The 20,770-nt window shown below is 35.9% G+C and overlaps 1 protein-coding gene across 2 annotated transcripts in view; it reads left to right on the top strand.

Moving 5' to 3' along the window:
- RUNDC3B (RUN domain containing 3B) overlaps positions 1–20,770 on the top strand; it is a 43,943-nt gene that overhangs the window by 11,387 nt on the left and 11,786 nt on the right. For both annotated transcript variants that reach the window (XM_029961794.1, XM_029961795.1), the window contains 4 exons: positions 2,256–2,345; positions 5,644–5,724; positions 7,112–7,280; positions 10,891–11,048. In XM_029961794.1, the coding sequence (XP_029817654.1) occupies positions 2,302–2,345; positions 5,644–5,724; positions 7,112–7,280; positions 10,891–11,048 (452 nt within the window). In that variant the 5' untranslated portion in view covers positions 2,256–2,301. The remainder of the gene's footprint in view (positions 1–2,255; positions 2,346–5,643; positions 5,725–7,111; positions 7,281–10,890; positions 11,049–20,770) is intronic.

Here is a 20,770-nt window from a genome sequence, read left to right as displayed (position 1 = left end):
ACATTGTCAGATCTTGGTTGTGTGGATTTCAAATCCACTAGAAATAACGAACAGACTCTCTTTTCCCATGTGGGATTTCAGATACCTAATAAGTAACCTGATTTTTTTTTTTTGGTGATGCTTTGCACCATTTATTTAGCATTTTAAATTATGTATTTTGCTGTATGTATATTTAATAATTATTTATATAAACTACAAATTTTTTATGTTACACATATGTGTATGTAGAATATGAAATTCATCTATCGTACTGATAGCTCTTTTTAAACCTCACTGTTGTGTTTAGGTGGCTGAAGTTAGGGCTAGTCCTTTAATGAAACAGCACATTATTAGTGCTGGATCTACATATTATGCTTGGAAGAAGGTTTTAATAAGCATGGGCACACAAATATTTTACTAACAAATTGGTCAGCACAGACTTAAGTTGTAGTGGACTGTTGTGTTGTGACATGTCAACTATATAGCACTGAAAGAAGATTTGTGGGTTTTCCAAAGCAACTGTGGTTTTGGCTGGGTTACTGTAGCTGGCTTAAGAAACACTACCACTACTAGGCCAACTTCACCACTGAAAGTATGCTCTCTGATTTTTTCCTAAGCACTGTTTTACAAAATAAGCTGAGCACAGTACAGATTGGTACCTGCCAGTGATTTTACAAATGCCAGTGAATTGGCTTGTAATCAGCTTGTACTGGGAGCATTGCTGTTCGTTCACAGGTAAGAGTCACTGTGCTGAATCAGACTGTGAAGTCAGTCTAGCTCAGCACTCTGGCTCACCAGTTTTGCCTCCTGGTGTCCCTCCTGAAGTCAGAGAGTAGGAAACTGAGTTTGTACATCCTAGCCTCAGTGTCAGTACTATAATCTCTGTTTTCTCAGAGGAAGCCTTACAGATTTCTTGCTTCAACTGAGAACATCCAAGGTCTTGGGCAACTCCAAATGGATGTCTCTTATGAAAATACAGAAGTGGGACTTCTGACAGTATGCATTATAACACAGATCAATATTTGGAACTGTGCCCCAAAACATTTCTTTCCTGTATGTTCACCATGCAGCCAACTTGAGCTCTCGCTGAACCATCCAGGTACTTTCATGCAGTTCTTAAAACAGATTGAGCTTTTGGTAGGGCAGTGTTGCTGGTATTTGTCTGGAAGATAGGTTGTATTCAGTCATCTGGCACCTTCTTGCACTCGTATGTTGCTAGAATGTATAGATGAACTGTGCACCTCAGCTCCTTGTAAGTGACCTTTCAGCCTTGCCGTTGGTACTAAATAGCTCTTGGTTTCTCTGTTTCCACAAGTAATGCTCAGGTGAATTCTAGTGACCTTTCTGCCCCTGGTACTGCCAAGACTCCTTTAACACAGAAATTAAAGTTGTGTGCTTTGCTATATATATAAAGTTATATACTTTGCTAAACAGACCAAATGCCTTTTTTACAAGGCCATGCATGGCATTGGTGGGTCCTATTTGCTTGCCCTGTGCATGGAATGTTTCTGTCTGGAAGTAGCTTCTGTGGTAGCTGGGAGGAGAAGATGAGAATAAGCAGGAGAGAATGGGGAGATGGTGAGAGAATACAGATTTCAGCCTTCACAAGTCCTCATACACCTGGGTGTGCGAATTATATTTTGGGATCAAGGCATGCAGTTTTAAAGCTTTGGTCAAGAGGTGTTTTACAATAAGAAATGATATTAAGAAAATACTCCTTCAAGTAATGAAAACTAAATCTCAAAATAGCTGGATGCAGCATGCATCCTCCCATCATGCAGTATTTTAAGAGAATGTAAACTACGTGGAAAATAGCTGATTTGTGAAAATATTTTTAAAAAAATAATCAACTACTAGGAATAAAAAGTGAACTTTAAAAGAGGCTGCAAGTACAATTGTGAGAGACAACTTTTTCCGTGAGATGGAATCATTATTTTTTTTATGTATATGACAAAATTCTTCCTTTTAGCAGTGAAGTATAAGATACCTTCATAATTTTCTTTGCATTCTGTCCATCCTGTTCTACCGTTAGGACTAATACTGAAAATTCTTCTTACTTCTGTCTAAATTTTTATGTGCTATAAGATTGTGGTGTTTTGTGCCCTGCAGTCTATTGGTTTGCTTTATTTGAAATGAAATATGTATGCCTTTGGGGTTCACATAAGTTGTTTTTATTTAAACTAGATTTCTTCAGTTTTCTGTTAACTATGAAAAATATTATCATTATTATTTGAGGGAAAATGGTATTAGCTGAACTAATTTCTTTTTTATTGAAGGAGATTTTACGAGGATGGAGCAATTGTTCTCGGTGAAGAAGCAAATATGCTTGCTGGTATGCTGTTGGGACTCAATGCAATTGATTTCAGGTATTATATTTGCATGCTTCATAACTAAATGCTCAGAGAAAATATTTATAAAACAATGTATTATGGAAAGCATTCTTAGATTCCCTTGGTAGTTTGCAAGACAAAACTTAGGTTATGGGGAAGAAGGGAGAAGGGGAGAGAGAGATATCTTAAATGGCTCTTCTAGATAAGAAAAAAGTTATGCTGTCTTTTATATAACTGCATGGTTACATGGTTGTTCTTTCAGGTATCAAAACCCTAGAAGCAATCAGAAGTATAACTGCAGAAGATATTTCAAACCTATTAAATGAAGCTTACAGGCAATTGAATCTTTTAAAGTTATTTTTAAACTGTAAGGAAAACTGTGTAATTAAGTGCTTGGTTATGCCTTGGTACTCAAGGACAGCATTATAACCCCATATGTAGAAGGTAATCTTTGACTTTAGCACTTTTAGATTTTAAAAGCTTAACCTACAAATGACCATTTACTATCAATTTTTGTTATAAGTAACTGCAGCTGAACAACTTACATTAATTTACCTTTGCAATCTCTATCCAGACTTTCGTGGGCTTTTCTATATGATTAATTCTGTGTTTTGGGGTAACAAAGATGCAAGCACACCCTAGATAATAAAAATATATATGTTTATGGTATAGTGTACATATATATATACTATAAAACCCCTCAGTAACATATAAAAATATAGTGCCTATAAAAAGACCAAACCTGGCTGGTGCAAGACCCTGTTAGTATGCCTGGTTGGACCCACTTAGCCTAAGGCAGAGCTGGTGGCAAAGCGTTTCATAACAGAGCGTAGGGAAAAGGCAAGTGATAATGTTATTCTCCATTCTTTTGTCTGCACACTGTTAATAGTTACCCTGCAGCAGCATTAATGCTTGTCACAAACCAGTTTAGGAGATAAACTGGCAGAAAACAGCACATAGCCTCAGTGGGTGCACTGATGATTAACTGTTGCCAAAAGGCCTTTGGGGATTTACTCCTGCTTATGTACCCTTATGCCAGTTTTGAGGCTTGTTAGACCCTTCTTAAATTGTTAAAGAGTAAAAAAGCATATGCAGTAAGAAGACAGGATAGTTCTTTTGTTGTTAGTAGTTTGGTTCACAGAAGCATCTTGTTAGTGGCAGAGATGATGGGAGCGTAAGGCTTAGAGAAGAAAAGGAACAAAAAGCACTGAGTAATGTTTTCCTTTTCCAGTGCCACTGAACATTTAGTTCAGCTGCCTGTGGAACTGCAATGGGATGCCAAAAGGGGAAAAAAAAAAGTAACCTAAAAATTCAGGTCTTGATAGCTGCTGAACTGGTTCATAATGGAGTCAGATAAATCCCAGTAGTGCTGTAAGGGAATGTAGTTGGGGTTTAGGGAAAAAAAAAAAGATAAAATGGGGAAGGAGAGATCGAAACCACAGGATAGCTTCTTTTCACAGCATTTTGTCATTAGATTGGCTTAACTGCATCCTCAACACATGTTCTGGAGGAACAAAAGTGTACTGGAGGATGATAAGGGTGCTAGTCTTGTGTTCAGCAAATTCAAATCTTACCAGATTTTATTAGTTTAATCTTTACATTATGTGAAATTAAACTGTTTTTGTGTTATCCCTATACTTGAAAGGACTATAGCTATACAGGAATAACATTGCAAGATTAGGTCTGCAGTATGTAAATCCTCCCATAAATAATCATCAGTTGTCTGTGTTTGTCTCGCGTAAGCCTCAGTGATACATAGGAGGGTATGAGTGCTTTGTTGTATGACTGCATTTGTTCTTCCTTTGTCCTCTGATTTCTAATATAAGCATATTTATAGGTATCTGTTAATAGTATTCAGAGTAATGATTGGCTCTTTTTGGAGACATTTAAGCTTTGGTCAATGCAGTTTTTAAGAGTCTAGGAATTTTCTGGTCAAAATGGGAGCATAGTACTACAGGAGTGTTTGTACTGCCTCACATATCACATGGTCACAGAATTACAGACTGGGTAAGGTTGGAAGGGACCCAACCTTATCAGTGGGTCATCTGGTCCAACCTCCCTACTCAAGCAGGGTCATCACAAAGCACATTGAACAGGATTGTGTCCAGACTGTTCTTGAATATCTCCTGTGAGGGAGACTCCACTACCTCTCTGGACAATCTGTTCCAGTGCTCAGTCACCTGCACAGTAAAGTTCTTCCTCATATTCAGGTGAAACTTCCTGTGCATCAGTTTCTACCTGTTGTCTGATGTCCTATTGCTTGGCACCACTGAGAGGAACCTTCATAGTATTGTGATTTGAAGAGCTGAGAAGCCATAGCCATTCTTTCAATGTTATATTTGAGATTTTTTTTGTCAGTTCAAGCAGTCTCTGCTACATGTTGACTAGCTTATCTATGTGAAACTGTAAAAAAGACTTTGGGGTGGAGATGGGGGAACTTGGGTGAGAACATAATCTAATTTTTTTCTCCTCACAGCAATGTGGAATTAGGTTTCTACTTAAAGTAATTGTGATTTTGCAGGGGTGCTTTTCTTATTTTCTTTGGTTTTCATTTCTTTGGGAAAAAAATAGCCCTTTAGATGTACTTCCCAAATACCACTTAAGTGATTGCGTTGTCAAAAATGGCACTTTGCAATTCATTTAGCAAAAGCTATGTCTTATTAGAATCTGTTTATTGATAACAGAGATAGGAGGAATGACGAATACGAGCCTTGTGGAAGCATGATTAATTTTGTCACTTCTGTGTTAATTAGACATGGTTGAAATACAATAATTTGTATCCAGTACAAAAAAAGAATACAGTGTAAATGAGGGCTTTATAAAGTTACAGCCATTTAAGAACATTTTCTAAAAGTTAGTTTCATTTATGTTCCTCATCTTCCCGCAGCCCAGCACCTGCGTCTGAAAGGAGAAAGACTCTGAAATATTTTTGAGAACAGATTTTTTGACTTAATGGGATGGTTGCATAAGCACTCTGCAAACACTTTAAATTAAGTCAAATGCTGCAGATTCCAAGTTCATCCATAGTTCTTCTGTTGCTTTGGTTAACTTCCCTGTTATTCCCTTACCATCTATCTGTATTTTTCAGAATAAAAACATTTAAAAACTATGGTTTATAGTACTTGCCCTGATCTGTTCCCTGATTATGTGTATTTTCTGGACTCATTTAATATTAAACAATCTAGCTCACCTGAGTAAGATTTCAGTGTTAAATGCTCTAAGCTTTTCTTATTACCAAAAAATTAAGAAAAGTCAAGTTTCACATTGGTAAGATTCAGCTGTCGCTGTTGTATAATTTTCTTGTTATAAACTTATTGTTTCTCTTTTTTATCAGTTTTTGTCTGAAGGGTGAGGGACTGGATGGCAGCTTTCCTGCTGTCATAGATTATACACCGTACTTGAAGTTCACCCAAAGGTACTTTTTAGCTTTACTCTGCTTTTTTTATTTTATTTCGTTGGCAAAAATGTGCTTTATGCTGGGCATCTTATTTTTTATTTCACATTCAAAATAACATTCATCTCTAAATACCTATCTATACCTTTATCTTTAAGACTGGAGGAGTTGTTACATGACTCATCAACGTGAGTCATGTTAACTTTGTTTCCTTAGCTTAGAATCAGAGTTCAGTAGGAAGCAAATGCTTTATCTCCTTTGATGATCACCAGACCAAGTTGTCCTTTCTCTTGGGCCTTTTCTGTGTAGCCATAAACTAAAAAGTAGTTATTTTGTGTATAAAAATTATATATGCCCTGCTAAATGTAAGATATGACATGAGTAGTATGAGCTGTTAGCACATAATAGAGAGTCATGAGCAGTTGCATATATAATCTGACTTTCTGGCTACATTTTCCTCCTCTGATCAACCTAATGATTAATAATAAAAAGAATTCTGACTAATGAATCAGGTAACAATCTGACATAACCAAAAAACATGGAAATAAATAAAATGTGTTCTATTATTAGGTTTGCCAAAATGAAGGAAGGAGTTGATAGTAGTAAGTCTTGGAAATGTACAACTGAACATGAAACATCCCAGTTATTTTCCCAAAGCTCTTACTAGCTTACATGTTAGTGACAAATTGCGTGGTTCAGTTAAAGCAGAATTTGTATCACAGCAGGATCATGAGGTTGGAGAAATCACTACTGAAAAAAAATGAGTAAATGCTGGTAATGTAGTGGGAAGCATAGTTGTAAGGGAAGATTTTAAATGGGTGTGGAGATAAATCAGAATTCTAGTCTTTGAGACAGAGGTCTGCATTCTCTGCCACACATTGATTCTGGATGATATGAAGATATTTAAACAATGAGTCTGCTTACTATGTTGGGAGATATGTTCTCTGCAGTAACAGACACGTGATCTTTGCTATAACCGTAAAGATATATTCTCATTTGAATTTATCATGATTTACCATAATGACAACCACTTTTTTGATTTCCTGCTTTTTTTTTTAGAAAAAAAAAAATTATTTTCAGATCCTCCTGTTTGTCCTGAATTTGTGAAGAAAAGATTAAGTCACCACTTCCTTAGATAGCATATTGTAATGCATTTGTCCTTTGTATTCAGGAGAGTAGCCCACATATGGTTGTCTAAATTGACTAAGTTCACAAGCAAATTTTTGCTACGCAAATAAAAGCTTGAAATATGAGTTGAGTTTAGTGATCTATCCTATCCCAACATTTTGATTCTTTTTGGTTTACAGAGCTTTAGATATTTTTAAGAAATGTGATGCTTTAATTTCAATCAGAATTTACCTTTTTACAAGCATGCCTTTTGACATGGCTCATAAATGTGGTCCTTCAGTTCTGACAGCATCAGCAGTGATGAAGAAGAGCTAAGAACGCTGGGCAGTAGTGGCAGTGAAGGCAGTACTCCAGAGAACATTGGCCCTCCTTTCATCACAGACGAAAACAGTTGGTACAACAAATGCAAAAGGGTAGAACAGAAGTACCGGCTTGCGTTGGAACAGAAGGTAAAAGATTAGTTTCGTGGGGGAGCTGTGAAGCCAAAGCTCATCACCAGCCAACTGGTGACATATCCAGTTAAATAAAGTCAGGAAAATATATTAAATATTGTTTAGCTTCAGGTAAGTGGTTTTAGATTTTATGACCCTCAGAGTATCTAAGCATCTCTGCTCAGTGATTTGAGGGAAAAGAGGTTTGGGGAGATGTGGAAGAGAATAATAATAATTCAGAGATCAGATTTCACAGTCTAATGTAGAAGCTTTGTCTCCTTTTTCCAGTCTTGGAGTTACATCCAATGTATTTCTGACACTGTTAGGTTGTGAGCTTGAAGTGAACATGATTGTCCACATGATTTTTCTCTTCCTTAGATGCTACAGAATTTTACTGATGTAGGTAGTCTGTCAGTAGAAGGCTTTTATGATGACAGTGGTGTTAAACTTAAGTCTTAGAGTAAATAGAAATGATCAGCAAAGTAATCTGTCTAGTAGGAAAAGTAAAATTGCCTTCTCAGTGATACTATGATGGGTTTTTAGAAAATATATGGTTTTAAGACTTTCTTGAAGGTAGAGTGGGAAAGGAAAAGAAAATAAGTGTGTTTGTATTTGATATTGATTTAGATGGCTTATTGAATGTTACTATAGAAACCAAAGGTAAGTTTTCCATCTACACCCAAGACATTTTAAGTTAAAGGTGAAGTGAAATAGATGTCCAAACCTTTTAGTAATTTAGCATTTTTAAAAGAATAGTGCTTGTCAGTTTTTTATAATGGCATATTACATCTACAGTAATTACAGTGCATATTAGCCTAGTGAGAGAGAGAAGAGGGAAGACTGTTCATAGTAGCTGATGTAGTGGGTCTGATGGATCCTTCTTTCTACTCTTTCTTCTGCTCTACTATCATTCACTTTGCCCAAACAATTATAAATTCCATTTGTGCCTCTCAAGGAAGTTTTTGTACTGCAGTCATTAACAGCAAAGGTGAATGATGTTTACCAGGGCCACCATATGACACTAAGATAAAGGTCTCTGTCTTTTAAATAATTTAAATGGTAGGATATATCAGGTACTATTTTAGCAAGGTAAATCCTAGCATTGATTTATTGGATCAACAGCACTGTGCTGGTTTAGGCCAAAAATCTTTGGTTATCCTACTATCCTGTCTTGGGTACTTGGCCGAAATAGATGTGGAGGAAAGAATAAACACAAAGCACATGTATGTGCACCACTTTTCCTCTTATACATTCTTGGCCAATGTATATCAGCTGAGGGACTTCCTGAAGCTGGTAAGGTTTGTCTGTGCAGTAACCTGTGATGGATCTCTGTTCCAAATGCTTGTCAAATATCACCTTCATCCCATGCAAATTTTTAGCATCTGAACAGGTTTTTTTTTGCAAAGCATTCTGTGAATCTACCATCTGTTGTGTGAAAAACACCTCCTTTTCTGTCTTTTGAATCTGGCTTCTATAGGCTTGATTTCGTGGTACCTACCTCTTGGTTTGTTTTTTTTAATTAGGAAGAATCACTTCCTCTCTGCCCTCTCTAGCCCACTCTGGAAATATGATGAGTGTGTCTTTTCCAAGTTGTCTCTTGTCCAGATTAATGAGTCATACCTTACACATTTGTTACTTATGTGGAAGTTATCCCTTCCCTATTTTGGAATGGTTTAAACTGTTCACTTTTGTGTAGTACACTCCTAAATTCTTCATGTACTGTTTTATGTACTTTTACTGGTGGGATGGTGCATTTCTGTGCCATTATAGATAAGAGTATTTACTGCTCATAGTATTCTATTTCTGACACTGATGCTTCATGTCTAAAATGTTTTTGTAAAATGATTTGATTTTTTTTTCCGAGAGGTCAGAAATTTGTGTATGTCCCAACACATCATTTAGTACTTTCAAGTACTTTGTCTTAGAGCTCCAAGGAATACCTTAGCAGTCAAGATGACAGTAACATTTGATGAGGCAGAACTAGGCATACTAAAAAGCTCTCAAGATTCCTTGGAACTTGTACTGAAACTAAAAAATTCCTATCAAATATAAATATATCCAGTGGATAGAACTATGTGTAATTATAGAATCACAGAATACTTGTGGTCAGATGGCACCTCTGGAGACTGTCTAGTCCAACTCTCTTGCTCAGAAAAAGGTAGACCAGAGCAGGTTGCTTAAGGCCTTATTCAGTCAGACTGTGAATATCTCAAGGATGCAGACTCCTCGGCCTGTCTGGACAACCCATTCCAGTGTTCGTTTAAGATCAAGAAAAAAATAAGAGGAAAAAAAAAGTTTTCCTATATTTAAATAGTTTCCTGTATTCCTGCATTTCAGTTTCCTGTATTACAGTTTTTGCCCATTGCCTCTTTTCACTGGCTACCACTGAGAAGAGTCTATTTCTCCCCTTAAATAGTGATGATAAATAATAATGAATTTCCCATTAAATACTGATGCACGTTGATATGATTAATTTTTCTTACCTTCTTCCCTTCTCCTTAGCCCTGACCTGAGCAATCCCAGCTCCTTCTTTCTCCTCTCATATGAGAGATGCTCCAAACCCTTAACAGTCTTTGTGGTAATGAATTACGTTAGTAGCATCTTGATACCAACTAATGTGAAGCCTCTTTTCTTATTCAACAGGATTTGAGAACAGACACACCCATTCCATGTCTATGAAAACTGCCCTTTTTTTTAATACTTATTTTTAAATGCGGGCACCTATGAGAGAGTTGCGCAGTTTTCCACAGGTTTCAAGGAATATGCACAATTTTATGTAGTGCAGACATAGTGTATCTAGTTTTAACTGAGAATTTATAAGAACTTATTCACATCTGACATGCTGAAACTGTACTTGAAGAAGGAAATGGCATAGCTGCTTAGTATTGTAACCAGATGTGTAACATCCTTTGTGACCAGCATGACATCACAGCTGCCATGAAATACTCACATATTGGATTTTTTTAGGTGACTAAGTAGTGTGATTAGGATTGTCCCATTTCTTTATAGTATCAGCTGGAAAAACAATGGCGTACGTGCACATTCCAGCTGTACATGTCCAATGTTACTAAAAGAAGTGACCTTCACTGGTTTTCTTACCTTATGCTTTACTGTAGATTAGTATTTATTTCAATAACCTCCTTTGTCTTTTCAATGTGTGATGAGGTATTGCAGTTTTCAAAGACACTTTAAAATAAGACACTTTATTCATAATAATTCTGGATCCCTTTCATTAACTATATAGATCCATGTAGTTTCTACTCTTGTGCTTCTTGTGTGATATCTAGCATCCTGCATCTGTTAAGTTGTAGAATTCTGGTCTTTTTCTTGTGTTAGTGACTGTTCTATGTTGCTTTTGAAAAATGAATTAGTGTTTCATGCTGGTGACACTCCTGTCTCGTTTTTTCATATACCTCTGCAAAAGTATGTGATTTTTTTTTGTTGCCTATTAAGAAATATCAAACTAATCTTAAGTCAATTTACCAGTCTGTTTAAAAATAATTAATAAACCCTACAACAAAACCAAAGTAAAACCATATATATCATAAACCAGAAATGTGAACATACATAAGGAAGTTTTTTTGATAGCTCTTTAAAGTTTTCTAACATTTCTAACTTACATTTCCAGGGTTATCTTGAAGAATTGGTACGACTCAGAGAAAACCAACTATCTGAATCTGTCTCACAGAATAAACTGCTGTTACAAAGAATTGAAGATATGGATCTAGCCCATAAAATGGAGAAGGAGCAGCTGGAATATATCATTGTGGAGCTGCAAGACCAGTTGTAAGTTAGTATAATGAAGAAACATTGTTAGAGCAGTATTATTTAAATTATTTAGCTTATTTAACTATATAATAAAAGGGCTTATGGTCCTGTGGAAATGAGACAAACTTCTTAAAGAAATTGATGTATTTTAGCTTTTTATTTTTTTTTAACCGAAAAGTCTTTTATTTGAAATGGCTCCCTGAAAACTTCAGTGATATAAGACAGAATAATTCTGTCTTATTAAATATTTAATTAATTAAATATTTAAAATTTTTTTTAGATCTGAAATAGCTTACAGTAAACTTGCTTAAATTTTTCACACGTTTTTTTGAACCGTTCTTTATATTTTATTACTTCCAGCTTTAAGGCTACCCCTAAAAAATATTGAAAGCAACTTCCTTTTGAACACTATTTTTTAAATGTTAGGCAAGAGGGGATAAAAGAAAAAGACTTATTTTCATTGTTTAGATTCTAATTTATTTGTGTGTGGCTCAGACACAGTAGAAGTTCATCTGGCAGTCCTAAAAATATTCAAACTGGCAAAACAGTTTGCTAGTCACCTTTTCTTTAATGCAAGGCAAAATGCTAAAACAACAGTAGAAGGCCTGTTTTTAATAGCATTTGTGGCTACTAATATAATAAATATTTGAATGTCTTATGATTCTTACACAGTTTATCCTCTCAGCCCTGCCTGTTGGCTGTTAGGGAGGTACTCCCACACTGGATGAAGCTCTGAGCAACTGGTCTAGTGGAAGGTGTCCGTTCCCATGGCAGGGAGCTTCGAGCAGGATGACCTTTAAGGTCCCTTCCAACCCAGAGCATTCCATGATTCTATGTTTGAAGACCCAGATAGACGGGTCTCACTGTCTGGTGATAAGTTGCCATGAGACTGCTATGGTGTGCACCTGCAGCAATTGAATGTTCTGTTCTGTTCATGAGAAATACAAGATAAGTTATTTTACCTTATGTCTGGAGTAATTTTTAAGTGTCTGAGCTCTAAAGTAACATGGTAGTCATCTGTGATTTTGAAACAGTCCAGGATAAAGAGAATATAACAACACACCATCCAGAAGGGTCTTTTCTATGCAGTAAAAAGTATTTAGCTTGTAAACAAAGATGATTTTTTTTCTTCTGCTCTTTCTTGTGATAGATCATTTTATTGGCAGTGCTTGAAATGCATTTTATGAAAATCTAAAGGAATACAGAATTTGCTTTTTATTTATGCCAATTTCAGAGTTGAAGAAGAAAAAAAGATGTTTTTCCAAGTTTCTTTCCCCCCTCCGATTGCCTATAAGTTTTTGAGAGATACCTGTTCTTAAATTGTTTTCTGAACTTACTTATATGCCTTATGATTCATGTTATGCTGCTTTGGCATCCTTGGTTATTTGGGGGAGGTGTGAGCTCATTTAAACCAACTCTGGTACTGGAAATTTTGAATGTTCATACCTGCTGTTAATTTTTAGCTGAGATATATGCAATCAGACTGTTCTAAAGATCTCAGTCTTTAGAGTTTGATTTTGTTTGCTGGCTTTCTTATGTAAAGGCTCAAACTGTGGAATAGTTTCTATTGTATCTTGACAGTGTGTTTTTGTATAGCTGTTTATGAGACTCTGCAGTCAGGAGTCTGAACTACACTAGGTATTTGGAGAGGTATAATTTTGCATTTTTATTGCTGTTAGTGTAGTGTGCCTGTCAGATGAGGGAAGGGAAAGTATTCCTAGCAGGTTTCTAATGGTCAACACCATAAGTAACGTATTTTAATCATATTTGTAATTAGTAATTTTCCTTTTTGGTTTTTGTTTTGTTTTGTTTGTTTGTTTTTTATTCTGACCAAGGGTGATGTGGCAGCAGAATGTGTTGTATCACTAATGTATCTGTAATGAGGCATGAGTTTCAGCCAGTTGCTTTTTATGGTCCAGCCATTTTAGAATGATGTTAATGTAATTCCACATCTTAGTGTTTTGCTCTCCTACCATTAGTAGCATTTTGAAGCAGTGAATGTATGCTGTAATCTGTTTGAATTCTTTATAAGCAGGTAAGAGCAAGTTTGGGACTGTAATTCTGCCCAAGGCATACTGCATTACTGTTTGTAAAACACTTTGAGATCTGATTTAGGATCATTTGCTGTATAATTGAAACTATTATAAATAAACATTCTATATTTTCTTTTTAATGATGCTTTTCTATTCCACTGGCTGTTGTTTCTGAGGTAACAAGTTCTATGGCTTCAGACTTCTGTTGCATAAGAATTTGTCAATGTTTCCAAAAGGCTATTTCGCAGGCATGCAAGTCAAAATGTTTTACGTATATTCTCAATGGGTTTGGGCAGAATCTGAGTCTCTCTCTGTTTCTGCCTCACCCAGAAAAAAAAAAAGTGTGATGTAAGGAATAGAGATCTGACTCTTTTGACAGTATAGGTTATTATTGTTGCTGACTTGGAAACCAGATCAGACAGAATCAACAGACAAACACCAGATAAACAAGGCCTTCTGGTTAAAAATTTCCTCCAGAGACATTTTTCCACATGCATGTTTAATAAGGCAGTTTGCTGTAAAGCGTGAAATAAATATGAGGATAGGAGATTGGAGAAACTTGGAAGTTAATTTTTTTTTACAGCTGCTATGCTTAGTGTTCTACAGTTTTCTGTATTCTTAACTTTGTCTCACACACTTGAGTATCCAACCTACAATGAAGACCACAATTTTCAGTTTAGTTAAGAGCTATTTTACAGAGCTCATGAATACCTATATCTGGAAAATAGAGAAGCTAAAAATTTATCAGATTAATTATTCACAGAAGAGTAACTTTTTTTTTGTCTTTCAGCTTAATTGGATTTCTTAGTAATATGCCCATCCATCTGTGGGTTGGAGCTCTCTCTTTGTAAATCAAGTTAGAAAAGTGAATCTGCAATGGACAACCTGATCATCAGTACAACACATTTAAACTAATGCAGAGCTGATCAATGAGGAGGTTCAGGCCGGACATTAGGAAACATTTCTGTACTGGGAGGGAGGTTAAACACTGGAACAGGCTTCCTAGAGAGGTGAACGATGCCCCCAGCCTGTCAATGTTCAAGAGGCCTTTGGACTATGCTATTAATAATATGCTTTAACTTTTAATCAGCCTTGAAGTGATCAGAGAGTTGGGCTAGATCATCATTTTAAGTTTCTTCCTACAGGAGCTGTTCTGTTCTATTCTCAGAACAGCTTGGTCTTTTACCACCCTTTCAGCATCTGCAGATGAAGTGATTGCCTAGTGACAGGTGTGAGTTATAGTAAGGATGAGGCACTTATGGCCTTCATCTGCTTTCTTCAAAAGGCATCGCTGGGATGTGTTTTTGTCTAGGACTTACTGTAGCTGAACATTATAGAACAGTGCTTTTGGCTCCACTCTTCTTTAAAAATAGTGTATTTTTACAGTGAGAGTGAGGCAGTTCTTAAGGCCTTAAAGTGCTTAAAATTAATAGCTCACAGGAGGACAGCCAAGAGAAGCCTGTGATCCATAGCATGTCTAGCTGAAGAAAAAATTCTGTAACGTTCAAAATGTGATAGGAAAAGGATCCCAAATAATCAAGGAATTGTATTCTGGAATATTCAAACTCACAGAGGCAGACGTTCCTTCCTCCTCTGTGATCCTGCAAAGAAATGTTGAATGTCTCTTGAAGCAGAGAGACATTTGATTGCACACCCCATCAGTAAAAAAATTCGAAGCACCCCCACAATGTAGGTATATTTATTTATGAATTATATAAATGTACTACTTCGCTAATACATTATTTAAATTTTTAAACATACACAAAAATAGAAATTTAAAAGTATGAGATAAAGATTAAATAAAAACTGTTTTGTATTTTTAAAAATTTATTAACAGTATAAAAAGTGTTTTCTTCCCATACCCCAAAGGGTTGTCTTTCGCACCTCACTTTGGAGGCCACTGCGTTGAAGGACTAGTTAGCTCAGTCAAAGATGTGACTGGGCAAAATCTGGGACCATTTGCCCACAACATCCTTGTATTAAAACTCTTGAGCTCATCTTAAAGAGGCTTTTTTCCCCCTTTGGTTGATTCTTAGTCTTACTTTTGACTAACACACTACCTGTGTTAAGACAAACTCTGCTGATATTTGTTACTTTAAAGTTCAGATTCTGCATCTGAAATTGATATTCATATATGTTAACTATTGATGATTACAAGAGAGATTCCATCAATTTCCAGAATAATGACTCACCTCCTGCATGGTGACTCACTGATGTTATAAAAGCTGATCACTTTAGCATAGACTATCTTTTTAAAAAAAGTGGCAGGAAAAGGGAAGGCATTGTATACAAAATGAGAAAACCATCAACTTAAAATGCTTTAATTTTTTTTTCCTGCTGGGATATTTGTTAAAATATATCTTTAAAAAGATATTTGTATGTTAAAATAGTGATTTGCATAATGTTTATCAACGTAGGTTTCCTCCTAGATGATTTCTTAGGGTTTGTTTTCAGGCTGGTGTGCCTGATGTAAGGTAGTACAACCCTTTGTACCAGCTGCTGTTTTTCCTTTTTTTTTTTTTAATTTATCACATGTATGGAAAATCCATTTCTTAGATTCTGTGATTATGCTACATTTTATATCACTCTGTTTTTTAACCCCCTTTGCTGTTTCTTCCTATATCCCTGTCTTGTTCTGGTGTTTCATGGAGGGGCATGTGGAAGGAAGAAAAATCAGGAAAACTGTTCTAAGTTTGGAATTCTGTCACTGGTTATGGCACAGATATGCATCAAATTTAATTGTAGGGGTGCTCATGTCATATATTGAACTAAGCCTTTAAGGAAAACTAAGAATTTTTTTAATGTGTTAGCAAATCTTAAAGATAGGTTTATTTAGTTTGTCTTGGTGTTACTTCAGAATTAGTCTTTTCAAGGTCCAAACTGTGCTTGTAATCCATTCTTAATACCTTAAAATAGCTTAATATTTTAATATTAATAATTCTTAATAGTTTAATATCCAGCAATACTGCAGTTTCTATCTGGATAATGTAGATGTCTTTGTGGAGGCAGGAAATGACAGTGTACTTGCAATCCTGAGAGACTGGTCTTTTTGGGTAACACTTTAATTACAATAAGTGTTCTGTGTATGCTTTCACCCCTGAGAAGTACACAGCCTGTCACTTACACTGTGCTCTTTTCCAGGCATTGACTGTTTGAGTACTCTGTCCTCACACCTCTTTTCCCCTTTGTTAACACTGCAGGGAGCTCAGGGTAATGGCATCTTGCCTTTCAGAAAGGTCCATCAGCTGATTCTCAGCAGCACCTGGATGGAGCACAATAGTTCTGTGAGATATATGACATGCAGAGTAAATTCATACGTTTAAGTTCAGGCAAAATGACCTTTTCAGTTTCAGACAGACCATGTCCTCCCAGATCTGCTATGGAGTACATAAAGAAAGATTTACTATATTCTTTGTAGCAAAGATGATTTCTTTTCAATGATCGGTCATGCCCCATTTCATTAAAAAACCTGCTTATGAAAATTCCATCTGTGCTTTTCCTTGCTTTGTTAGGGTTCTATTTGTAAATGCTCTAGAGCTTGTAGAGTGCTGCCACAACTACTCTCTCTGAGAGCAGGCAGGGGAGGTTCACAGATGAAGGTGCAAAGCTGTAGAGGATGTAGGCAATAGCTCTGCTGTCAGGGACAAAGCAGAGGAAGACTTGTTCAAGGAAATGGAAGCAAAAGGGTCTGAGTGAAGGCTTTGAAATTTAGCCTATTTTGTGTCTCCTTGTGAGTAAAACTTAAATGTCGGTTGCCTGGCTTTGTAATCCTAGCTCAAAATCTAAATCATCAGCAGAAGTGGGAAAGCTGGATCGATTTTTTAGCACTCTTACCTTCATTTCACATGGTCCTCTTTTAAGACTTACTGGTTTTTTTTAAGCAACTGAATTCCTCAACTGCTTAAGTACAGTAAATCCAATTTGTTGTAGCTACTTTATTTTCTCACTGAAAGGAAGTTGGAGATTAAATTTTAATCTTTGATCTTCTTGGCAAATTTCTTTCCTAGAATATGAAAACTGAGAATGCTAATCCTTCTTTCCTTTTAAAGCTTTCATGGATCCTGCTATCAAAGGCTAATTCACATGAGCCATGCTCTTATTTGTAATGCTTCCTGTCTGTCCTCTGTCTCCCTCAAGTTGGCAGCAGCAGTTAGAAATCCTTAGTATTTCAGTCTGTTTTCAGGTCCTTCTTTATTCAATCTGTATTTTTTTTTCACAGCATAGAAAAAATACTACATATTCTGACAGATGTTAAAACTTTTGTTTAGGCAGTGTTTGGGATTTTGGTTTTGTGTAATTTTTTCTTTTGAAGTTTGCTGCAATATTGTAATCCTGTTCTGTTTTACAAAGGTGTAGTACACAGAAAGATGGGAAGTTCTGTTTTCAGTGAGGTGGAAATCCAAGAAGACATGGGTGTTTCCTTTTTGCTTGAAAATATAACTAGGAAAGTTCAGATGGGCGTAGTACATGGACAGACAGACTCCTGCAATTCAGAGTGGAGCATACAGGGCAAGACACAGAACACTGCAGATTAAACAAATTTGCAATCAAGCCTCCAACATGACAAAGGATATGCTATTCTTAGAACCCACATGGGTTTACTGCGTAGCAGGAAGCCAAAAGTTTCTGGGTTGATAGCAGCCTGAAGGAAAGGACTTACTCTGCAAGATGCAGCAGATTAGGAAGGGTTTAATTTTTACTATTTTAGTATCTCTTTCAGAACTTTTGAAAGGGAGGTTTAAAATGTCTATATTAAAATAAACCTTAAAATGTTAAAAAAGCTTAAAGCTTTTGAAGCTGTTGGTGTCTTCAAGGATAAGATGTGTTGGTATATTTATATCAAAATGTTGTCTGACTCCAAAGGGAAAAATACTCATTTTTGTGAGGAGTCTCTCTTCTGCCCCTCTCCACCCCCAGGCCCCTTGATGAGTTAGACACCCATAGGAACTTTTCTTTCATCATTTTGCGTGCTTAACAACACTTAACAACATTAGCAGGGCAATGTGTCCCCTTCTATGAGTCTCTACTGTGTAATACTAAAATCTTCTTTTACAGTGGCATTCTTTCTTTTTTCTCCATAGCTACACTTCTGTGGATAAAGGCATTGCATTGAAGTAGCAAGCAAGAAGGCTTTAAATAAGTTACTTGGACATTAGCACTTCACGCATTCAAAATTCCAGAATATTTATCCAATGTAGAATGATAAGGTTGGGAGCAGGGGAAAACAAGACCTTTCAAAATAATAATAATGACAAGTATTGAACCTCTGAGGCCCTCAATGCAATGCTGTTGCGAACGATGTGCATTCCCAGTAGGAAAGTGTATTGTGTGGATCATGGAGTTTCTTCCTCTGTTAATATACCTGAACTTACATGAACTTACCTGGACTGTGGCAGAAAAGAATACTTGCTTTGGCATAGTAATACAACAAACATTGATGTCTTCCTCTTTTAATTCCACAAAGAGAATTATGTCTGGAACAGGTGAAGGTTTTGATTCCATAAAAGGGTTTAAATAACTTGATATTGCAAAGGGAGGGGATAGAAAACTTCATCTGAAATATACGGTAAGTCCATCATGGTGCATAATTGTTAACTGCTGGAGTATGATCATAGAGAATGAATTTAATCTCTTTGTGTTTTACCCATTTATATAAATAAACTTGCATTACCATTTGCTTCTGAAAGTCATAGGTTTTTGTGCTTCATTTCTTAACACTCAAACTCATTTACTGTAGATTTGCTTCAATATTCCAGAAGATATTGATGAGAAAAACAGGCATTTCATAGTGCTTATACATAAAGGAGATAAGTTGAACAAGGGTTATTTTTACATTCTTCTAATATTCTAATATTCTTCTTAATGCAAGTTACATGAAGTTCAATACCAAACTAAATGGGCTTTAAATGACAAATAGTAAAAATATAATCAGTTTTTGAAGGGGTGGAAGAACAGTGCCTAGTTAAAATGGTGAGGAGAGTGTAGTTCTGTATTTGCAGGCATAATTCTTTGTCATTAATATATTGAAGGAGTCTCTCTGAGATTATCCAGATGAAAGAAACTGATATTTAAATTATCCTAAATTTCAATTTTATTTCACTAGATTTATTTGTTTGAATAAATCATATTGGGAATTAACTTTCATCCAGTCAAAAAAAAAATAGCAAATCCATTTTTTACTTTCAAAACAAAATTAAAGTTACTCTAAAATACAAATAGTTTGACAGAAGTAAAGGTGAGTTACAGTTCAGTGTACGCGCAGTGGCAGAAATGTTTAAGTTTTTAAAAAATTATGGATATTTGTAAATTTAGGTTACAACTTGTCTTTCTAGTTTTAAGGCTACAACTTTGTGTCTTGTGTTTTTTCAATATTATACTAAAATAAAACACAGTCTGAAGGAGTTTTGGAAAGGCTTAGAATAGAAAAAGTGAAATGTCTGAAGTTATAACCAAGCAAATACAATGTAGTGTGTTACCTGATTATTGAGCAGGAGCTGCCTTCCTGTTTGGATAGCAAGTGGTTGAGATATAGACTGGTGCCTTTGCTGTTTGTCATTGAGATGTTCTTATGCAATCATGTAACATCATAATTTTTCAGAATGTCCTTATCCAAATTATACCTCAAATTATTGTCTGTATTCTGAAACAAAGACTCCACTGTAATTAGGCTAGAAATAAAGAGTCAAGCTGCTGGTATTTCTACCAATATAAACTTATACAAGTTATCTAAAGCTCAAAAAGATTGAAGGCTGTATAAAATTGATAACTAATTTTTATTACTGGAGGATATATTTCAAGATCTCTGAGATAATAAAGGAGGACTAAAAAATGCTGAAGAATCTTTGAGGGTTTCTATTCACAACTTGTGCCATTGCTGTGACGCACTAAGATCTGGTCAGTTAGAAAGAGTAAAAAACCGTGTTGTGGTAGGACATTCCTGGTTTTTTTCACTGCAGCAGCTGCCTTTAAAAAGTCTGCTGGGATCTAACTGCTCTGGCATCTAATTTGGGGAATGCTGTGTCTGTGCACAAGGCACAAACCTGAGAGAGGTGATATGTTGCAGCATCAAAATCTGCTGGTAAGTAACCCGTTTTCATACCTGCTGATCTAATTTCTCAAAGTCCAATGATATACCAGTCCAGACAGCTCACTGTCGTGCTACAGTACTGACAGTTTGGGAGTTCCCTTTTATTTTAGAGTTGCTCTTACAGATTTTGATTATATTCATGTATGCTATCAATTTGAGTTTGCATTCCATATTTCCTGTCCTAAATAAAGGTTTTTAAAGTTTGTTCTTTCTTATTCAAATGTTTTTATTTTTTTTTAAGCTTTTATTTTTACTTTTACTTTTCACTACTCAGGAAGTTCTTGAACTGGAGCACTCATCTGATATAATTCCCTTTCTTAGGGAATTAGTCTGTTTGGTTTATTTCCTGTCTTCATCTGCTGGTAGGAGGGCAAATTGCCAACTGGACTGGCATTTTCTGGATTTGGAGAAATTAAACTTGCAGGTAAGAAATTACTGGTTTTTCATAGGCATAATTGGAAACAGAACTGACTTTTGGTTTATTAAACGAACAGAAAAATCTGTGTAAATGGGTCTTGTGGAACAGGCTTCCAATGGTGTGAATCTGGATTTGACCCAGGGGAAGTTAGAAATCCAGTCTAGCTGAAATGAGACCAGAAATTCTATGTGGTTACCCAGAT

The sequence above is a fragment of the Manacus vitellinus genome, unplaced genomic scaffold, assembly GCF_001715985.3.
Source record: "Manacus vitellinus isolate BGI_N305 unplaced genomic scaffold, ASM171598v3 scaffold_3_pilon, whole genome shotgun sequence".
Taxonomy (NCBI): Eukaryota; Metazoa; Chordata; class Aves; order Passeriformes; family Pipridae; genus Manacus; species Manacus vitellinus.
The sequence above is the reverse complement of the archived record's forward strand: the minus strand, read 5'-3'. Positions and strand labels throughout refer to the sequence as shown.